This window comes from Bos taurus, chromosome 13 (assembly GCF_002263795.3).
Source record: "Bos taurus isolate L1 Dominette 01449 registration number 42190680 breed Hereford chromosome 13, ARS-UCD2.0, whole genome shotgun sequence".
NCBI lineage: Eukaryota > Metazoa > Chordata > Mammalia > Artiodactyla > Bovidae > Bos > Bos taurus.
The window spans coordinates 53,497,642-53,517,837 of NC_037340.1; the positions used below are offsets into that span (position 1 = coordinate 53,497,642).

Below are 20,196 nucleotides of genomic sequence, written 5' to 3' on the forward strand. Positions count from 1 at the left end.
CAACTCACACCTCTGCTGGAAACTCTTCTACACTCACAGGCAAGTCTGGATCAGTCTCTTGTGGGGTCACTGTTCCTTTCTCCTGGGTTCTGGTGCACGCAAGGTTTAGTTTGTGCCAAGAGTCTGTTTCCCCAGTCCTGTGGAAGTTCTGTAATCAAATCCTGCTGGCCTCCAAAGTCAAATTCCCTGGGGATTCTCTGTCCCTTTGCCAGATCCCCAGGTTGGGAAATCTGTTGTGGGTCCTAGAACTTAACAGTGTGAGAATTTATTTGGCATAATTGTTCTGCAGTTTGTGGGTCATCTGCTCAGTGGCTCTATGGTGGGGTTAAGGGTAGTATAGTCACTTAAACAATATTCATCCTTCCAATCTGAGAATGTGGTATATCTTTCCTTATGTGAAGAACCAGAGATCAAATTGCTAGCATTCATTGGATCATAGAGAAAGCAAGGAAATTCCAGAAAAACATCTACTTCTGTTTCACCAACTAGCCTAAAGCCATTGACTGTGTGGATCACAACAAACTGTGGAAAATTCTTAAAGGGATGGGAATACCATACACCTTAATTGTCCTCTGAGAAACCTGTATGTGTCTCCAGAAGCAACAGTTAGAACTGAACATGGGACAACAGACTGATTCCAAATTGGGAAAGGAGTACGTCAAGGCTGTATATTGTCACCCTGCTCATTTAACTTGTATGCAGAGTACATCATGTGAAATGCTGGGCTGGATGAATCACAAGCTGGAATCAAGACTGTTGGGAGAAATATCAACAGCCTCAGATATGCAGATAATAGCACTCTAATGGCAGAAAGTGAAAAGGAAGTAAAGAGCCTCTTGATGAGGGTAAAAGAGGAGAGTGAAAAAGCTGACTTGAAACTCTAAATTCAAAAAACTAAGATCATGACATCTGATCCCATCACTTCAGGACAAACACAATGGGAGAAAGGTGGAAGCAGTGATAGATTTTATTTTCTTGGGCTCCAAAGTCACCATGGATGGTGACAGCAACCATGAAATTAAAATATGCTCTTTGGAAGAAAAGACAGCATATTAAAAACCAAAAGCATCATTTTGCTGACAAAGATCTGTATAGTCAAAGCTGTGACTTTTCCATTAGTCATGCACAGATGTGAGAGTTGGACCATAAAGAAGGCTGAGCACTGAAGAACTGATGCTCTGAATTGTGGTCCTAGAGAAGACTCTTGAGAGTCCCTTGGACTGCAAGGAGATCAAAGCAGTCAATCCTAAAGGAAATCAACTCTGAATATTCATTAAAAGGACTGATGCTGAAGCTGAAACTCCAGTCCTAGATCCTGATGCTGGGAAAGATTGAAGGCAAAAGAAGAAGGGGGCAGCAGAAGATGAGATAGTTAGCATCACTGACTCAATGGACATGAATTTGAGAAAACTCTGGGAGATAGTGAAAGGGGAGCTTGGCATGCTGCAGTCTGTGGGTTTGCAAAGAATTGGACACAAATTAGCATCTCAATGACATGTGCCTTCTTTGGTTTCTTTCAACAGCATCTTATAGTTTTCAGAGTACATGTCTTATATCTCCTTAAGAATGTTGATTTTTTGGTATTGTATTTTTTCTGATGTGATGGTAAATGGGATGGTTTCTTTCATTTTTCTTTCTGATCTTTTGTTGTTGTATAGAAATGTAACAGATTTCTATGTATTAATTTTATATCCTGCAACTTTACCAAATCCATTGATGAATTCTATTAGTTTTCTGGTGGCATCTTTTTGTTCATTTGTTTGTTGTTTTTTCACTTTAATGAAGAGAATTTATTACAGTGAGTTCATTAAAGAGTTATTGAAGGATAAAATGCAAACAAACAAAGCAGTAATATGTTGATCATGAGTGAGTAAAGAAGCTAGTACACCAAGGGCTTGAGAAGTATAAATGGAACAGCTGAGCATTTAGGGCAAAGAGAATTTTACTGACCAGTATTGAGTCAGATGAGTATTGAGTAAGATGAACAGAAGACAGAAAATAGAGCAGTGATTTCAAAAGCAAAGTATGCAAGTGTGAGTTTGGATCAGAAACAATATTTTAATAGGCTAAGCTCTATAGTGAGGAGAGACTATATGTGAGGAATAATTATCAGAAATAATGGGGAAAACAAGTTGCCTATAGCTACAGTAGGTTTTTCATATCTTTACACCTCTGATCTCTTTAGGTTCTTCGGCATTTGCCCTTGATCACTTAGGGATCATGGCATACACACAGGTCACCTTTGAATGAAAGATCTGACTTAGATCAGAAGTTCTCAACCTTGTAGAGGTAGAAGCAACCTAAGTACTTTTAAAATCCTCATGCTCAGTATATATCCAAGTCTAATTAAATTGGAATCTTTGGTGGTGAGACTCAGTGGTCTATAAACTTTTTTTATATAAACTTTTTAAAATTTATTTATTTATTTTAATTGGAGGCTGATTACTTTACAATATTGGAGTGGTTTTTGCCATACATTGACATGAATCAGCCATGGGTGTACATGTGTCCCCAATCCTGTACCCCCCTCCCACCTCCCTCCCCATCCCATCCCTCAGGGTTGTCCCAGTGCACTGGCTTTGAGTGCCCTGTTTCATGCATCAACCTTGGACTGGTCATCTATTTCACATATGGTAATATACATGTTTCAATGCTGTTCTCCCAAATCATCCCACCCTCACCTTCTCCCACAGAGTACAAAAGTCTGTTCTTTATATCTGTGTCTCTTTTGCTATCTCACATATAGGGTCATCATTACCATCTTTCTAAACTCCATATATATATGCTAATATACTATATTGGTGTTTTTCTTTCTGACTTACTTCACTCTGTATAATAGACTCCAGTTTCATCCTCTGGTGGCATCTTTGCTGCTGCTACTACTGCTGCTAAGTCGCTTCAGTCGTGTCCGACTTTGTGCGATCCCTTTCCTTCTGCCATTTCCTTCTCCTTTTCCATCTTTAGGATTTCCTAGGTACAATATCGTTTTTGTACTTTGTGATGTGCAGGTCTTTCATTTCCATTATGAAATTGACTCCTAGGTACTTTATACTTAGCTAATATGTAGCTATTATAAGTTCTTTTTTGGATTCATTGTCACTAGTATGTAGAAACGGAGAAGGCAATGGCACCCCACTCCAGTACTCTTGCCTGGAAAATCCCATGGACTGAGGAGCCTGGTAGGCTGCAGTCCATGGGGTTGCTAGGAGTCGGACACTACTGAGCGACTTCACTTTCACTTTTCACTTTCATGCATTGGAGAAGGAAATGGCAGCCCACTCCAATGTTCTTGCCAGGAGAATCCCAGGGACGGGGGAGCCTGGTGGGCTGCCGTCTGTGGGGTCGCACAGAGTTGGACACTACTGAAGTGACTTAGCAGTAGCAGTATGTAGGAAAAAAAACTGATTTTTGTGTGTTGACTTTGTATCTCAAAACTTTGCCGAATTTACTTGCTAGATTTACCAGTTTTTAATGTCGGAATCTTTAGAATTGCTACATGGAAATCATGTCACACACAAACAAGATCATTACACTTCTTTCCATTTTGAATACATTTTATTCATATTACTTAATTAATCGCTTTTCTCTGAATTTCCAGTATTGTGTTGACTAGAAGTGGCAAAAATGCGCATGCCTTGTTCCTGACTTTAGGGGGAAAGCTTTCAGAATTTCACCATAAATGAGGCTGTTAATGTGGGTTTTTCATATACAACTTCATTTATTGGGCAATTTTCCATCTATTCCTAGTTTATTGATTTCTTATCACAAAAAATGTTAACTTTTTTTAAGTGCTTTTTCAGCATCAATTTTTTTCTCTTTATTCTATTAAAGTGGCAAAATATATGGTTTGATTTTCATATTGCTGTTTAGTTGCCACGTCATGCCTGATTCTTTGTGACCCCATGGACTGCAACACACAGTGCATATATTTTCATATGCTGAACCATTTTTATATTCCAGCAATATATCCCAGTTTGTCCTGGTGCATAATTCTTTTAATATGTTATTGAATTGGATTTTCTAACATTTTATTGAGGATTGCTGCATCAACAGTCATGTGAGTTATTGGTCTGTGTCCATTCTTCTATCAATAGAGATTTACATTACTTCCACGTCTTGGCTATTGTGGATAGTGCACTATGAACACTGCAGCACATATATCCTTTTGGATCATGTTTTTCTGCAGATTTATGCCCAGAAGTGGATCATATGATAGCTCTATTTTTAGTTTTCCAAGGAACTTTCATACTATTCTCCACAGTGGCTGTACCAGTTTACATTCCCACCAGCAGTGTAGGAGGGTTCCCTTCTCTCCACACCCTCTCCAGCATTTATTGTTTGTGGATTTTTTGATGATGGCCATTCGAACTGATATGAGGTGATATCTCTTTGTAGTTTTGATTTGCATTTCTCTAGCAATGTTGAGCAGCTTTTTATGTGCTTTTTGGTCATCTGTATGTCTTCTTTGGAGAAATGTCTATTTAGGTTTTTTCTCCATTTTTTTGTTTGGGTTGTTTGTTTGTTTTGGTTACTGAGCTGTATGACCTGTCTGTAAATTTTGGATTCTAATCCTTTGTTGGTCACATTATGTGCAATTATTTTCTTCCAAAATGTGGTTATCTTTTCATTTTGTTTATTGTTTCTTTGCTGCACAAAAGCTTTTGAAAGTGATTATGTCTAATTTGTTTATCTTTGTTTTTACTTCTTGGAGATGAATGGGAAAAGATATTGATGCTTTTAATTCAAGGAATGTTTTGTCTTTATTTTGCTGTGTTTTATTGTGTCTGGTATTAAATTTATGTCTTTAAACTAGTTTGAGTTTATTTTTGTTTATGGTATTAGAGAATGTTCTAATTTCATTTTTTTCATTTTTTTAACATGTAGCTATCCTGTTTTCCCTGCACCATTTACTGAAGAGACTGTCTATCCTCCATTGTACAGTCTTAGTACATATATGCAATGGATCATTACTCATCCATTAAAAAGAATGAAATAATGCCATTTGAAGCAATATGAGTGGCCCAAGAAATTGTCATACTGAGTGAAGTGAGTCAGAGAGAGAAAGAGAAATATAAGATAACACTAAAATATGGGATAAAATATGAGACAAATGAACTTATTTACAAAACATAAACCTTATGTTTCTTTCAGACTTAGAGAATAAATTTATGGTTATGAGGGCAGAAGGGTTAGGGAGAGGGATAGATAGGGAGCTTGGGACTGACATATACAGACTGTTGTGTCTAAAATGGATAACTAATGAAGAACTACTGTATAGCATATGAAAATCTGCTCAATATTATGTAGCAGCCTAAATGAGAAAAGAATTTGAAAAAGGGAGATATTGGTCTGTACTTTCTTGTTATGCCTTTATGTCACTGTGATATCTGGAAAATGCCAATAGAACTCTGAAAAAGTTGAGAAGTCCTCCCACCTCTTAAGACTTTTTTGAAGAGTTTGAAGAAGAATACTGTTAGTTTTCTTTAAAAGTTTGGAAGCATTCACTGGAGAAGACAAGTAATTTGGGGCCTTTCTTTGTTGGGAGGTTTTTTTTATTATTAATTGAATCTGATTGCTAGTTACAGGTCTACTCTAATTTTTTATTTCTTCATAATTCAGCTTCAGTATTGTGTCCTTACAAGAATTTGTCCAATTTATCTATGTTATCCAGTTTTTTTGGTGTTTAATCATTCATAGAACTGTTTTAAAATCCCTTTTATTACTTTGACATTATTAGTATGTTTTTTATTTCTGATTTTAATTATTTGGGTTGCCACACTCTGCTTTTTTCCCTTAGGCAATCTAGCTAAATTTGCTTAATTCTGTTGATCTTTTTGAAGAACCCCTCTTGGCTTGTGGATTTTCTCTGCTATACTATTCACATTTTACTTTTCTCTTCAATAATCTCAGCTATTTTCTTTCATTTGCAAACTTTCAGTTTAGGGTTTATTTTCCTCTTCTTTCTCTAGTTTCTTGCAGTGTAAAGTTCTTCAATGCCTGCATTTTCAGCTATAAATTTCCCATTAGGGCTGCTTTCTGTGCATCTCATATGTATTCATAGTATGTATTTATGTTTTCATTTGTCTCCAAGTGTTTTTTAATTTCTCTTGTGATTTCTTCCTTGACATGTTGATTTTTGAAGAGAATGTTGTTTGATTTCTATGTGCCTGTGACTATTTTATTTCCTCTTCTGTCACTGACCTAGTTTAATTTTACACAGTTTGAAGAGCATTTCTTTCAATTTCAATAAGTTGCCTTGCCATTCTTCGTGTGTGACAATGACACATATATAGATTTTTTGTTATGGCAACTGGTTTATGTAACTTGAGACACAAAATAGCCCCCTGACATAGGAGGAACATCAAAATTGCTGAGTGCTAGGATGTGAAGCTCACCTCCTCCCACAAATACATCAAAAACACATCTACATGTGGAATGATTCTCACAGAATGTCTACTGAATGCTGGCAGAGGATCTCAGACATCTGAAAGGGCAATAAAATCTCTTTGTATCTGGGTAAGACAAAAGAGAAGAAAAGAAGAAAGAAAGGAATCAGGATGGGACCTGTACACTTGGGAGGGAGCTATGAAAGAGGAAAGTTTCCTGTAACCTGGGAAGTACCCCCAATGGCAAGGAGATCAGCTGGGATATGGGGAACCTCAGAGCCTTGAAGGAGAGTGTAGCAACCAGTTTGCAGCAGCTAGAACATGGAGAGATACGCACAGATGGTCACTGCAACTGCCCTACGCTTCCCAGCCTGTTTGTCTGCTGGTAAGGACGGGGCAGGGTTTGAAGCTCACCCCCACTTTGGAACAGTTGTTTTGCCCCTGTCAATCCTGGACTCCAGGTGGAGTCATGAGCTGCTTCTACTCCCATCGAGTGCTCTGGGGGCACGCGTGAGCCACCACCGCCACCAAGAACTCCAAACTGGGTATCAGACACCACATGGGCACACCCCCATAAGGGAATAATGGCCAGCTCATGCTGAGGAAAGAGGTGACAGGTATATGTACTAAAAACAGCCCTTGCACCAGAAATATTAAACCCACACAATCTACACATGGATGTTCCCATGTATAAACAGCCCTCCAAGACCACAGGAGATAATTGTTTCTCCTAAACTTCCAGAATAAGAAGCAGAGGAACCATGCCCACTTAAAAGACAAGACCAAGAAAATTCACCTGAGAAAGAAAATGAAATAGACCTCTTTAGTCTAATAGACAATAATTTCAAAAAGGAGATATTGAAAATGCTGAAGAAAACAAGAGAGAACTCAAATAAACAAAATAAGAAATGAAAAAGGAAACATAAGACCAGTATTACACAAGTATAAGAAAAAATAAGGAAATCCATGAACAGTTAAATTTGAACAAATTCAACAACCTAAAAGAAATGGAAGTTTCTAGAAAAATGCAGTTGACAAGCTGCATGTTGTGGCCAAAGAGAGATAGAGAGACAGGTGTACCTACATATGAGACAGAAACAGATTCACAGACAAAGAGAACGGAGTTTGAGTTGTCCAGGTAGGTGGGGTAGGGGTTAGGTAAGCTATTATATATGGAAAGGATAAAAAACAAGATCCTGCTGTACAGCACAGAGAAGTATATTCAGTATCACGTGATAAAAATAACAGAAGAGAATATATTAAAAATGTGTATGTATAACTGAGTCACTTTCTATACTGCAAAATTAACACAGCATGGTAAATCAATACACTTCAATTAAAGCAAGTTATAAATCAAGTAAACAAAACATAGACCACCAAAGAGCCCTATGTCCTAATACTCACCAGTGAATGTTTTACTTTACATGGCAAAAAAATTTTGTAAAAGCGATTAAGAATCTTGCTATGGGAAGAATATTCTTAATTATCAATGTAAGCCTAGTATAATCTTATAAGAAGGAGGCAGGAAAGCCAAAGTTAAAGGACAAGTGACAATGGAAGCACAATTGGAGCCATAAGAAGATAGAAACCTTGAGAAAAAGAATGTAGATAGTCTCAAGAATTTGGAGAGGCAATGATCAGAGCCTCTAGATGGAATGTAGCCCAGTTGACTCCTTGATTTTAGTCCAGTAATTCTGTTTTTGGTCCCTTCATATCCAGAATCAAAAGATAATAAAACTGTCATTTTTAGTCACTAAATTTTCTATAATTTATTACAGCTGCCTTAGGTAACTAATATAACATGACTGTGTCATGGGAAAAAAATCCCAAGGAGTTGAAACAAAGTTTTACTATCTTCATAAGCTAAGCATTCATTGTATGTTGGGAGCTCTGAACATCACTGCCACTCAAGTATCCAGGCTGTTGGAGCAATTTTATCATAAGTATGTGGATCTCTGGGAAGGACAGAAGCTGGCCCATAAAGGTACTTGCAGTTTAATGAATAACATACAAAACACGTGCATCACTTCTCCTCACAACTCGGTGATCTAAGAGGTCACGTGGTCCCACCTAATGCAAAGGACAGAATGCAGCACTCCCTGAAGGCACAGTGAACACCCAGGAATATTGGGTCAATCATGACACTTTCAGAGAGGGCTCAAGTATTCAGTCCCAGTCTCTGCCACATCACTGACCTCTGTGCCTCAGTTCCCCTCTTGGATTAGTGTCTTACATTACAGGCTCATTGTGCAAGCTTCATGCAATGTACATGCAGTGTGCTGAGTTTAAGGCCCATTCATGGTGCATTCAGACAATGAAAGCTATTATTGATCGTTGATATACATTTGAGAGAACCTACAGGATCACATGAGGATGAATAAATAACTGCTTTGTGTTTTCCTCCAGGAGTGGCAGGTGAGGGGGAGCTGCAGGTGATTCAGCCTGAGAGGTCAGTGTCAGTTGCAGCAGGAGAGACGGCCACTCTGCACTGCACCATGACCTCCCTGAGCCCTGTGGGGCCCTTTAAGTGGTTCAGGGGAACTGGGCCAGGTCGGGAGTTCATCTACAGTCAAAAAGAAGCCCCCTTCCCCAGAGTAACAACTGTTGCAGATGCCACAAAGAGAAACAACATGGACTGTTCCATCCGCATCAGTAACATCACCCCAGCAGACACTGGTGTCTACTACTGTGTGAAGTTCCGGAAAGGAGAACGTGGTGACGTGGAGTTTAAGTCTGGACCAGGCACTCATCTCACTGTGAGTGGTGAGTATGGCCAGGGTGTCCTTCATCTCCCAGTCTCTGACAAGTCAACAAGAATGCCCTTCACTCTTTGAGCAAAAAAAGGTATCCGGTACAACAGTGATCTGGACATGAACTGATTTTACTCCCTTCTACAAATCAGAGTATTTGAGGCCATGACGGTTGTGCTATTTGCTCCAGGCCCCACAGCTGGTAAATGTGGGAAAAGTCTGGATCCCCCGTCTACCTGGTTCCACAGTCCTTGTCTTTTCCATCACATTCAGTCCTTTGATTCCAGGGATAAAGGGAATGAAAGTCTGAGTGACTTGCTCCTTGACAGGCCAAGCCTCACTTCTTATCTCTGGAGAGTGCACCCTCAGTGTGGCTGAGTCTTCTCTTTATTCAGCACTTACTGAGCACCTCCTGTGTGCCAGGCCCTGCCCTGGATGCTGTGGAAGCAGCAATGAACAAAGCAGGCAAGGGCTCCTCTCCCGTGAAGCTTATGTCCTCTTCCTCCCAAAGAGGAGAAGTCCATCCAGGGCAGGGAGGGGAGATGTGTTTCTTTATTTTCTATTCAGACTATCGCACTGAAAAGAGATTCTAAGAGACACAGTTTCAGCGTTTATTCTGATGGCCGATTGAAGACTATGCCGAGAGGTTCGGTGTTTCCAGAGGATCTGTTGAAAAAATTCTTCGGTCATTCACGCATTGACTCACATAATCACTGAAGTCTCCCAGCATCTCGGAATGTCCCTCCTCAAGGAAACAGTTCTCCATGTGGGTGACTTAGGAGCTGGAGCAGCCCTATTGAGGCAGAAAAGGTGTTTATTTAGATTTTTTCTGACAAAGACCCTGAATCCTGGACTCTCAGAACAGGATGGGTCTCTAGACACCATCCTCCCAAACCCCCATGTATAGATGGTGGCTGAGGCCAGGAGATGACAGCGGTCCAGACCACAGTCACATAGACAATGAGAGGATCCATTAAGAACCCAAACTGATTCCAAGCCAGTCTCTTTCCTGCACCAGCATTGGAACTCCTTTCATGAAAGAGACTTGCACACACAAGTTGCAGAATAAAAGTTCCTTGAGTTAACCATGAAACAGGCTCTTTTCATTGCTTTCCCAAAGGTCCAGAAGGTCCCTCACATTCAGACCCTGAGCCTGAGGTGACTGGAAAACTGTCCATACTTTCACCTGCATGATCCCAAATCCCTCATTCCATATCAGCACCTAGAGCTGCCCTGTTTTTCAACAGCTACTTAACACTCAGCATATGGCAACACCATCATTCATCTTAGAGTCTTCTGTTGATGGACATTAAGTTGTTCCTAACCTTGGGCTACTGAAACAGTGCTGAAGGGATAACTTTCCACGTGTCACTCTCCTCAGAGAAGAAATATCCACTGGAAATGGCATTGCTAGTTTAGACAGTATAAGGATTTTAATTTGTGTGACAGTATTGCCAAATTTCCCTTCTAGTCATGGTAGCAAATGAATCTCCCCAAACCTCCAGACATCAGCAGGCCAGGTGGCTTTATCATGATTTTGCAGATATTACTAAACTTCCCAGATGGTGGGTCCCCTGCTCAGTCTCAATACAGCTAGTAAGTGGCTCCCCCACCTCTCTCAGATCTGCTGGCTCCCAGGGCTGTTCACCCTCTTCCTCAAGCTGCCTGTGAGATGATTCTCTGGATGAGAAAGGAGGGAGGGGAGGGGAGGAGCAGCCTGTCAGATGGTGAATCCTCCTTAGGCATTTACTCATTTTAAACAGTGTTTAGAAGGAAAGGTTGTCTGTTTTCCATTTTACAGATGAGGACCCTGAGGTTCAGAGAGGAGACTTGATTTGTGAATAGCTAGAGGAGCCAAGATTGAACCCTAAACACTCACAGTGTCATAGCCCTGCTCTCTGCACACCCCACTGTGCTTGTCAAAGTATGGAGGAAGCTCCAACCTCATCCTCTTAAAATCTTGCTTTGTCCTCTCCTTTAGAAATAAACATTTTAACAAGTCCTGTAAGAGAGGCAAGTCCAGTTTTACAACCCAGATGAGATAGATCATTCAGTGTTGTATGATGTACTGAAATGTTCCTCAGTGACAGGGATAAACACCCTTAAAAGCATTAGGAGATTTTCTCCCCATTCGGTGTGATGTTGCCCCTTCACTAGGCCCCTGTGGAGCAGGTCCGGGAAGGATGGTGTGGACAGAGCCCAGAGGGGCCACTGCAACCCCAGCAGTGCCAGGCATGCCCATTCCTGGTTCTGCAGACTGAGGATGAGGAGAGGGAGGTGTTTCCTAGAGGAGGTGGGGCCCCGTGTGAGCAAGAGTTGCTAGTCTAGACTTTAGGTGTCAGGAGTCCATGTCTTCCCTTGTGGCTTCAGGGTCCCCAGGCCTGGGCCCTCAGAGGCCTCTCCTCCCTGTAGTCTTTCGAAGTCAAGAATCTGAGGGAAAAGGGGAGGGTGGTAATCAGTCTGGGGGCTCCTGAAGATGGGCACTTGCTCTGTTAATGAACCTGAAGCATGATTCCAGTTCACTTTCATGGAAAGTGAAAGTCGCTCAGCTGTGTCCAACTGTTGCGACCCCATGGACTATACAGTCCATGGAATTCTCCAGGCCAGTGGGTAGCCTTTCCCCTCTCCAGGTGATCTTTTCAACCCAGGGATCGAACCCAGGTCTCCCGCATTGCAGGTAGATTCTTTACCAGCGGAGCCACAAGTGAAGCATGGAGGTGATAGGAAATGCTGGGACACGGTGGGGAGTGAGAGGAGACAGTCTCTTCATTTCTCTCAGCGTCAGTTTTCTCTTCGTAGAATAGTGGTCCTCGTGGTCTCCTTTCAGGAGAATTGGAAGTGTTTGAGGTGCTCTGTCTAAATCACCAGCACAGAGTAGGTTCTCCTAATTGAGGTGTTATTTCAAAGCTGAGACCCAGTTCCCTGTGCTTGTCCCCGTTCCTCACCTGTAGAAAAAGGATAATCACACAACCTTTGCAGGGTGTCCTGAGGGCACAATGACCTGGTGACTGCACCACCCCTCAGAGGGCGATGGTGCTGCCCATCCCAGGAGGGCAGTGGGATCCTGGGAAAGTCTCAGTTTCCCTATCTGTGAAATAGTTGTAATTACATTACCTTTCAAGAATCTGTGATGACTGGAGAGGGTCTAGAAAGCCCTGGGCTCGGGGCACTGTGGTTGAGAGCCCGGGCCGTACCCCTGCCTGGGCCCCCATCCCAGCTCTGCCCCGTCCCGGCTCTGGGACCTCTGATGAGTCCTTCCCCACACTGCGTCAGAGTCCCTGTCCCTCAGTGACAGCCCCATCCTAACAGAGTAGCTGCAGGGATTGAATGAGGGACGCATGTCAAGTGATTAGAGCAGAGCCTGGCATGTCTTCCACCAACATGAGCTCTGACGTGCCAAAACCAGAGGATGTTCTATGGGCCACTTTCCCTCTCAGACTAAGTACAACTAGGGTTGGTGTGGAACCAGGTGCCTTTCAACTTCAACCATTCATGGCATCACCGGGAAATGGTGAAAAGATCTCCAGACCCTAGAAATTCTGATTTGAGTGCACAGACATGGCCTAAGCAGCTGAGTGTCTTAATTCCTGCAGAGAATGCTGGTGCCCAGTCAGGGCACAAGAGCCCAGAGCTACGTGTTTTCTGGGGTCACAGAGGGAGAGCTGCAGTATTTCCCTGATGGACATGGACCCTTCTGGTGCCTGGATTGAAAGAACAGCTGTCCCGGGGTGGGTGCTTCAGAATAGGCTGTGATGTTGACAGATCTTAGGAGGCCCAAGAAAATCAGCCCAAGTGGAGTGACAGGAACAAATCCCACCTCCAACCAAGCTCTCCTGATCTGAGAGGATATTCTTCCCCACTCAGATCACCCTGTGCAGACCTGAGCTTCATCCCTGGGGAAACCTTCCCGACTTTAAACACAGGAGTCTAAACAGGTGCTGGAATCCCTGCAAAAACTCTGCTCAGCCAGGAGCCCTCCTGCCTCAAACACCAGAGAGGATCTGATGAAATCCATCCTCCTTCCTTTCAACTTGCTTGCAGATTCTGTAATGAGTTGATCTGCAGGAAAAGTGCCTGTGGTCTCTTATGTGTTTTGAAAGCCAATTTCCCAAACTTACCTCTTGAGGGGATTATGTTTTTTAAAGGGGTCAGACTCATAATTTGGTGTTCCTACTATTTCTTTTCATGTTGATTTTTGCAAGGCAGCTGTAGGGAGCAAGACTTGAGACTCTCTTTGGTGCTTCTATTGTGCTTTTGTTTTGCTTTCTTTTGCCTAAAAATGTAGTTTCAGAACTAGAACTATCAGATCATAGGATAACAATCACAGGTGTTACTAATTAAGCCTACTGTATGCTAGGCTCTATATCTTACATACATCCTCACTCATCTTACAGATGGTGTTTGTACCCACTTTGTCCAGGAACAGTGAGGCTCCAGGATAAAAAAACAACGACACTAAAATCAGTATGTCCTGTGTACAGTGAGGTGAGCTCTGACCTTACCTGCTGGGTGCCCTAGGCCAGCTGCATCCTTCCTGAGCCTCATCCCACATATAGGGCCACTCTCAGGCCCCTCCTCAGGGCTGGTGGGAAGATTAGAGAGCTGAGGGTGGTCAAGAGTTCAGCCCATCTTTAAGCTCTGAACAACTCTGGGCAAGTGGCATCTGATCACAGTACTTTAAGGGGCATCCATGATGCTGGTGTTTGTTGGATTTGACATATTAAGGTAACTCCTAACTATGTCCTCAAATGTTTGAGTTTTAGGAAGCAAGTTAGATGTTTAGAAATGAAAATGTTTGTTACATTTGCTGTCTGACAACATATAAGGGGATGTTGCATAATAATGAACAGTTAGAGACACCCTACAGCACCTATCAACAGAGAAACCACCCTCACATTTGATTTGCTGATTTGTGTATATACAGATTTAATAACAGTTTAAAAATTAACCAGGCTTCCCTGGATGCTCAGACAGTAAAGAATTTGCCTGCAGTGCAGGAGACTGGGCTTCCATCCCTGGGTCAGGAAGATCCCCTGCAAAGGAAATGGCTACCTACTCCAGTATTCTTGCCTGGAGAATTACATGGACAGAGGAGCCGGGCAGGCTACAGTCCATGGGGTCATAAAGAATCAGAGACAACTGAGCAACTAACACACACACATATATAAGAAATTAACCACCACTGGTTTCTCAGCACTCAGTAATCTTTCTTTGCAATCCAGTACTAACCCAACAGAAAAATCGAGACTCAGAAAAAACACCTTTTTGCACCATTCCTTTGAAATTCAGGGATTTATACATTGGTCCTATTGGAATATTCATGGAAAGAAAGACAACTGTGAAGGAAACTCATAAATTCCTGAGAGGAGATTTCTGCATATAAATACATTCTGGGTTAAACAGAGGTCTGTGTTTCTTTAGTTTTGTGAAGCACCTGACATTTTTCTCCCTGAAAAAAATGCTTCCAGTGCATTTAACCTTCACTGCAACCATGAATTTAAAAATAATGTATTTGCAATTTCTTAACATTGTCACGAGTTTTTTGTAATGATGATAATCACAATCATGTTCTTCATTTATAAATGTTTCTTTTGTAGCCAAGCCCTCTCCTCCCGTGGTATCTGGTCCTGCAGTGAGGGCTACACCTGAGCAGAGAGTGAGCTTCACCTGCACATCCCACGGCTTCTCCCCCAGAAACATCTCCCTGAAATGGTTCAAAAATGGCAATGAGCTCTCAGCCTCCCAGACCAGCGTGGACCTAGAGAACGGCAACGTTTCCTACAGCATCAACAGCACAACCAAAGTGCTGCTGGCCACGGGAGACGTTCACTCCCAGGTCATCTGCGAGGTGGCCCACGTCACCCTGCAGGGGGGCCCTCCTCTCCGTGGGACTGCCCACTTGTCCGAGACCATCCGAGGTAGATGTCCCTTATGTCAGCCCAAGCCCACACCTGCCTCCCAAGACCCCAGCCTACTCCTCCTTCCCCCCAGTCTGCTCCTCCTCCCTGCCTTTTGCTTCAGGCCTTGAATTGCCTGAAATCTACTTCCTGACAGTCCTGTCCAATCTAGCCCTTCTAGAAAGGTCTCCTAGAAGAGGTGGTCACTCTATTTTAATGAAAGTGCCAAATGTACAACTGCCATGTGCCAAGCACTATGATAAGTAGTTTTCTTTATTAATGAAAGTGAAAATGAAGTCACTCAGTTGTGTCCGATTCTTTGCAACCCCATGGACTGTAGCCTACCAGGCTCCTCCGTCCATGGAATTTTCCAGGCAAGAGTACTGGAGTAGGTAGCCATTTCCTTCTCCAGGGGATCTTCCTGACCCAGGGATCGAACCCAGGTCTCCTGCATTGCAACCAGACACTTTACCATCTGAGTATCTCCAATTACTGAGCACCTATGGTAAGCCCAGGACCCTATGTGCTTGGTGATTTCGTTTATTTTGCTGCAGTCTTATATTCCAACTGCATGCCAGAGGCTGAGCTTGTTGATTTCACACATTATAACCCTAATAGGAGGTCCCTGTCCTTGAGCAGTGTACTTTCACTGTATTCAGTGACTTCATTCATATGCAAATAGACCCTCAGTGTTTGAGCACCTACTGCATGCCTGACTCTGTCCTGGGTGACCCCTGCTGTGCTGGGAGCTGTTCTCCAGCCCCTCTCCCATGGTGATGTGTGTTATAAGGTCAGAGCTTCTTCCTGTGCTGTTTCAGTTCCACCCACCCTGGAGATTACCGGCTCCCCGTCAGCTGGGAACCAGGTGAACGTCACCTGCCAGGTGAACAAGTTCTACCCCCGGCACCTACAGCTGACCTGGCTGGAGAACGGAAACATGTCCCGAACGGAAGCAGCCTCAGTCCTCGTAGAGAACAAGGACGGGACCTTTAACCAGACGAGCTGGCTCCTGGTGAACTCCTCTGCCCACAGGGAGGCTGTGGTGCTCACCTGCCAGGTGGAGCACGACGGGCAGCCGGCGGTCTCCAGAAACCATACCCTGGAGGTCTCTGCTCCCCAGAAGGATCAGGGCACCCATGAACTTCCTGGTGAGGCTTTCATTACATCTCACAGGGCTTTTCAAATTTTATCTTTTTAACTTATTAAGAATAGTAATTCAAGTTTATTATAGAAGAGTGTAAAAGTCTATAAATAAAAAGTAGAATTTTGAAGTGAGCGCCTCTCCCCCAGATTTCATACTCCAACAGTCACAATTTAAAACAGGTTGGTACATTGTTTATATGACTTTTGACATAAATATAATTAAAGAATGAAATAAGATATGGAAGGAGATCATCTCATTCATACTGTCCTGCTTCTCACTTTCTTCAGCTATTAGTAATTATGTTCACCATTCCATGTTCGCCCACTTCCCTCCTCCCTGTTCTTTCTAACCTCTGCCTAGTCTGTCTCCCGCCTAGACTTTCCATCCACATCAGGAACATCATCCCAGTAGACGTCGGCATCTACTACTCTGTGAAATTCTGGAAGAGGAGCCCTGAGGACACGAAGTTTGAGTCTGGTTTTGGCACACAGTTGACCATGAGTGGTCATTGCGCAGGGCTCCTTTGTCCTTTGGTTTCTGACAGTGGACCAGCAGTGATCACAGTCACTCACTGCACATTTACTAAATGTAGCTCTCAGTTCACTTCCTGCTTTAGCCACCCAAAGCGTTTGGACTTTACAGAAGGGACTCATGGAGAAGTAGGGAGGGGGTGATGTTGTTGAAAATGTGTCACTTTTAGTCCAGATGACTGGGCTAAGACAATCAAGGTGAATCTGAGTCTCTGAGGACAGGGACCACCAGTCTATATAATAAATATGTGCTAATTAGAGACAGGTTCCCCCCTCAGCTGGGGCTTGTCTCAAGGACAGTCCCTCTTTCTATCAATAAAACATCTTGTAGGCTTTCAGGTAACATCAAAAGAGGGTCAAGTCAGGTTCCAGGAATTGTTACTCCAGAAGACCTAACAAAGGCCCACTTTTCTTCCGACATACTCTATGGTGTTGTCCTCATCTGCTGGGTCAATACTGGGTCACCGAGTGTCCATGTGCCTGCCTGCTGGAAGGATAAAGAGAGGTAGGGGAGAATAAAAAACTTCCCTTGAATAATAGATATAGAACAGTTTCATAATAACATCCACTTTAACTTAGTCCTGTGTGCACAACCAGTCAATGGTGTCCACAATAGTGTGGTTATCTGGTGAAGTATATTGACTTTCTATAAAAATCATACAAGTGCACACTTAATATAATCAATTCTAATTGACTAACACCATTTCAAATGGAGCATAAATTCAAATTCCAAAATACTATTATTGTTGTTTTCTGTGCACCAAAATTATTTTCATTTGTAAGTTCTTGGCAAAATTTTCCCATGAAACCATCTGGCCTTGAGAATCTTTTGAAAATTAATTTGAATCAAATATTTAAGAGTATTCAGATTATTCATTTCATATTGAATGAGCTGAGGTAATTTTTTTTTTTTGAGGTATTTGTTCCATCATCTCTGAGTTGTCAAATGTCTTTCTGTACAGTTGTTCATGACATTTTTTTTTATCCTTTTGTCTCCAGTATCTGTAGTGACATCCTTGGTTTCATCCTAATACTGGAAATGTGCCATTCCTCCTTTTTTATTTGTCAGTTGTACTGGAAATTTTTCAATGTTATTGGTCTTTTAAAAAGAACACCCTCTTTCTTCCAGTGATTTTTCTCTATTGCTTCTCTGTTTCCAATTTCATTGGCTTTTCTTTATTTATTATTTTCTTCCTTCCACTTGCCTTGGGTTTATTTTGCTCCTCCTTTTCTCATTTCTTGAGGCAGGAATTTAGGTAATTGGTTTAGACTTCTTTTTTCTAGTGCCATTCCTGAGTCTCCTCTTGTACTGCGGAGTTAGGAGAGTGAGCCTGGATAACTGACTACTGTGTTCTTCCTCCAGATCTCAGGTCCCTAGACAGTCTTCCTCCTCTCCCACCTCAGAGTCCTCCTATGCTTGTTTCTTGTGCTCTTTCTAGGGTTCAAGTTGTACTTAACAGGGAGCATAGGAGAGAAAAGCCCATGCCATTTTGTCTGCAGTGGCTTGGAAATGCTTTTAGTCTTCAATCTCCTGATGGGCTCAACCAGGGCTGCTGTAGGGTGCCTGACTCAGCAGGCCTGCTAGTGTGTTTTTTGGGGCATCTAGGTTATCAGGCTGAAGAGAAGGGTAAGATGCTGATGTGACTTTCCTACTGACACCCAAAACCTACCCTGGGCATCTGAGGACTCCAACCGCTGCAGTGCTGGGTCCAGTCAGTCTGGTGGGAGGATGGACATCTTATTGTTTGTTTTTATGGTATTGGGGTGTTTTACAATAAATTCCTATCCTAATGGACTTCTCTTCCCACAGTGTAGAACAAACCATACAGTAATGGAGTTTTTGGCTGGTTGGCTGGTTGGTTTGATAGAAAAAGGTTCTGAGTCTTCTAATTCTTTGGTTCTCTTTTATCTTTCAGGAACCAGTATCTGAAATCCCTTCTCCCTACCTTTTTCTTTTTCTCTTTACCACTCAATTGCCAAATAGCACTTCTTTTCTCTTTCTGCCTTTTCTACACAGAGGGTATGCATTTTAAATCATGCCTGTCTGTAGAGTCAAATCTGTCTTCCTTAAGTTATGTTCCTATAGTCACTGTGAGTAATTAATATGTTTAGTGATACAAGATAAATATATTATCATATAGTTGTAGAGGTCAGACATTATAATGGGTGAATAGGCTGTGTTCCTTCTGAAGATTCTAGAGAAGAATCCATTTCCTTGCCTTTTCCAGCTTCCAAGGGTGCCCACACTCCTTGGTAAAGGGCCCCACATTACTCTGACCTCTGCTTCTGATCACATCCGCTTCTTCAAATGACCTGCCTCCAGCTTTTACTTACAAGAATCTTCATAACTACATTGGCTCTGCTTGGAAAATCTAATTTAGTGTGCCCATCTCAAGATCCTTAACAAATCACTACTGCTAATCCTTCTTGACATGTAAGGTAACATATGCATAGAACCTGGGGATTCTATGCCAATCCTTTAAAATCAGGCTTACCTTGAATCCCTTTCCTATAGTCTGTGCTCTTAGGAAATTTTCCCAATATTTTCAAAGTTTAGATATATTTAATATTGATGATGATAATTCCAAATAACTCTAGGCACCTGTTCTAGCTGCCTTGCCTGTTTCTCCTGCATTTTCCTGATGCTTTGCCAAGGATGGAATTACAGCCTAATGAGAGATTGTGCACAAAGATTTGCTGAATTTTTCTTGTCTCACAGTTATTTTCAATCCTGGTATTTTCTTTACAAATAATAGGACCGTTGAAGCCTGAGAAAAGAAAGAGGAAAAATGAGGGGATTCTGTACCCTAATTTCTGCCTTGAGCCTTAGTTCAGGTTGCAGGTCAAAGCCATAGCATGTTGATGGGCCTAGGCAGCCTCAGATGGAGTAAGTGGAGGCCCCTGGGAATGGCTCCTGTGTGGCGCATCTAACCACTCTCCTTGTCCCCTGATTTCCAGGTCCAGAGCTGTCTTCTCTTTGGGCAGTTGCCTTCCTAGTCCCTAAGGTGCTGCTGCTGCTCAGTGTCTCTGTCATCTTTGTCCACAGGAAGTGTCGAGCCTGACTGTAAGTTATGGATGAGGGAGGGACAAAATCTAGAAGACACACGGTCATTAGGGGGGCCACCCACAGGCCACACAGGGGCAGGGCTCACACGCAGTTAAGAGAAGGAGGCACACCTCCCTCGGTACCCTCAGGAGTATCATGTTTCCCTCTAAGAGGTGCCCAGCTCCCAGGAGATGGTGAGGTCCTGGAGGGGGTGGACTGCATCAGGGATTTCAAAGGGTTTCTCCTGGTGTTTCTGTGGAGGAGGTAGGCAGAGTGTGCTGAATGAGGAGCAGCTGAGTGGGTGGCTCCCTTGGAGACCATTTCTAGATCACTGAACTCAGGCGCTCCCTGGGACAACAGGTATCCACACTTAAGGTAATATTGATTAGTCCCAGATCAGCTCCTCTGAAGGCTGCTCCAACTGTGACCTCTGTGTGACAGAG

The 20,196-nt window shown here is 42.6% G+C and overlaps 1 protein-coding gene across 4 annotated transcripts in view; it reads left to right on the forward strand.

Moving 5' to 3' along the window:
• SIRPB1 (signal-regulatory protein beta 1) overlaps positions 1-20,196 on the forward strand; it is a 93,202-nt gene that overhangs the window by 66,017 nt on the left and 6,989 nt on the right. For 3 of the 4 annotated variants that reach the window (XM_059892653.1, XM_059892652.1, XM_002692241.7), the window contains exons 2-5: positions 8,793-9,149; positions 14,734-15,054; positions 15,852-16,181; positions 19,666-19,771. In XM_059892653.1, coding sequence (XP_059748636.1) covers positions 8,793-9,149; positions 14,734-15,054; positions 15,852-16,181; positions 19,666-19,769 — 1,112 coding nt within the window. In that variant the 3' untranslated portion in view covers positions 19,770-19,771. Of the gene's footprint in view, positions 1-8,164; positions 8,371-8,792; positions 9,150-14,733; positions 15,055-15,851; positions 16,182-19,665; positions 19,772-20,196 lie in introns of all 4 variants that reach the window. The other variant, XM_025001088.2, reaches the window with a different exon arrangement.